The following is a 2,366-nucleotide window of genomic DNA, read 5'->3' on the forward strand; positions in this document are numbered from 1 at the left end:
CCACCCCGCCTCTCCCTCGCAGCAAGAGAGGGATCTGAACGCAGCAAGGGAGGAGGAGGAGGAGAGGGAGTGAGGGAACGGGAGCAGGAGGAAAGAAGGAGAGAGGGCAGGAAGAGACAGATGCAGAATGAGTTAATGAGAGGAACCAGAGGAAGCAGGGTGTTAAGGAGGCCCCATGAAATGAACCATGGCGTCGTCGTACTCTCATGCTATTTAACCTAGCAGCAGCTTTTCATAACTAATAYGTGGTTTTTAAACTACAGTGCTTGCTGCCTGAACCGTCTCGTGCGGGAGAAAAGTGCAGTGAGCTCCCTGCTAATGAAAACCCTACTTTTTAATATGATCCCAATCACATTGTGGATAAAATATACATTTAGGAAAAACAAAAGCCTACCAGTAATTAAAMCAATTCTTGAATCCATCTGAAACATTATAGTTGAGCAAACTTCAGCTTTTTTTCTATTTTGTTCAAAGTTTCAAAACACATTTTAGGAGGGATTGTTTATACTGGGTAATGTTTTCCCAGTGAGTTTATATGGYGGTTTTGTTTCCCCTTCAGTATTCAAAAAAAGCTTTCTGGAGAACATGAGATCCCACTCAACTATATGATGGATCCATTAGAAAAAAAATGGCCTAAGAAGTCATTTCATGGAACCTTAAAAGCAGTGTTTCAGGTGACTGCAGATAGGAAGAACACAGACCAAAGCAGAATCAAGCCAGAGTGCATGCAACTGGCACTTCAACACTTACAACACTGTTCTGACATAGARAAGAACAAAACACAGCTGGGAAACCAAGCAAAACCACGACACATCCAGCACATTATGATACACATTTGGATTTGAGTTGAGAGAAAGGTCGAACATAGTTTTTATTAATTTCTTTGGTGCTGGAGATTTAATTTACTTGAAACCGTTTGTGGTTGTGCTTGGTTGGTACTAGTCTCAGGTTAAAACTCTTACCATAACCAGGGTACTCAGCAGGACTAGTTCCAGAGTAGAAACTTGTACCACTAGACACAGAATACTGCTGGGTAGGAGTCATGTATGGAGTCCGGTACTGCAGAAGCAAAAAAAAAGAAGAAAAAAAAAAAAAAAGACATGAGAACTCCAGGTTAATGCCAGTAAGTTTGTTTACACAGATCAAGCCCCCATCAAACATTTAGCAAAGAGACAGCAGTATTTTTTATTGGTGGTGCACCAGCCTTGGCCTTTTGAGTCACCCTGTTGTGGACTCATGGCTGACTCCAATTTCAACTCTGCACTTTTGCACTGAGATCCAATGGAAGCCACACTTGAGAAGTGATGTGTAAAGCCCAGAACACAAAACTRTTTTTCATCAGTGGACAAAAGACATTAGTGCTAAAGGCACAGATATAACAGATTCTGTTTTAACCAGTCGGAAACAACATTTAAGACTTCTGTTTAATATTCTTTTAGTCATTGGAAATATTGAACTTAATCCAGGTCCAGATTAAAATGTTTTTATGTCCACTTTTTTTTATATTTAATGGGATTTTATTCATATGTTTTTAATAATTATCTTGACCTGGGTTTGTGCACAGGTGTATCTTATACGTATAAATCCAACTCAATTACAGTCTACACAGGGATCTATATTATATCCTGAAAAGGTTAGACAACCTCCTGTTATGTCAAGTCTGAACACTACATCAGTAAGAAAGCAAAAGCGATTTTCCTGTCTAAAAAAAAGTCCCGGGAGGCTAAATCAACTAGGTAAAATTAGAGGCTTTAAAATCTGCCATTTAAATATGAGAAGTCTTGTACCTAAACTGAATAAACTGGATGAATTCAAAGAAATACTTGTTCAGACACAAACACGTTATGGCTATATCAGAATCATGGATGACTCCTGCTATACCAAATTCATTTCTTTCAGTTGAAAATTATTCATTGTATCGTAGAGACCGTACTGATAGGCTTGGAGGTGGTGTTGCAGTTTATGTTCACAAGAAATACTCACATTATATAAGAGAATTGTCAACTGAGTCTGAATCTCTGCAATTAGAAATCAAGCTTACAAATCACCTTTCACTAACGGTTGTTACATATAAACCTCAAGTGTTAATTCAACTAAATATTTAGCGCAGCTCACTGACATTATAAAAGGCATAAAATCAAAAGAGTTTGTGATTCTTGGTGATATCAATATGGCTGAGAGTAGATCACTGTCAAGATGGAAAATGATGAGGAGGCATCATCTGGCCAGCAAGAGGGAGTTTTATTGAGTTCAGTCAGTAACACGCTTTAACCGACAGATCAGACCTTCAAAACTGAACTGACGTACAGTGGTTTGCAAAAGTATTCATACCCCTTGAACTTTTCCATATTTTGTCACATTACAAC

General features: G+C 38.5%; 1 protein-coding gene across 2 annotated transcripts in view; it reads right to left on the reverse strand.

Annotated features, from left to right (window-relative positions):
* Window positions 1–2,366, reverse strand: part of eif4g1a (eukaryotic translation initiation factor 4 gamma, 1a) — a 28,637-nt gene that overhangs the window by 15,930 nt on the left and 10,341 nt on the right. For both annotated transcript variants that reach the window (XM_014031217.1, XM_014031211.1), the window contains one exon: window positions 963–1,059. In XM_014031217.1, the coding sequence (XP_013886671.1) occupies window positions 963–1,059 (97 nt within the window). The remainder of the gene's footprint in view (window positions 1–962; window positions 1,060–2,366) is intronic.

This window comes from Austrofundulus limnaeus, unplaced genomic scaffold (genome assembly GCF_001266775.1).
Source record: "Austrofundulus limnaeus strain Quisiro unplaced genomic scaffold, Austrofundulus_limnaeus-1.0 Scaffold6, whole genome shotgun sequence".
In the NCBI taxonomy this organism is placed as follows: Eukaryota; Metazoa; Chordata; class Actinopteri; order Cyprinodontiformes; family Rivulidae; genus Austrofundulus; species Austrofundulus limnaeus.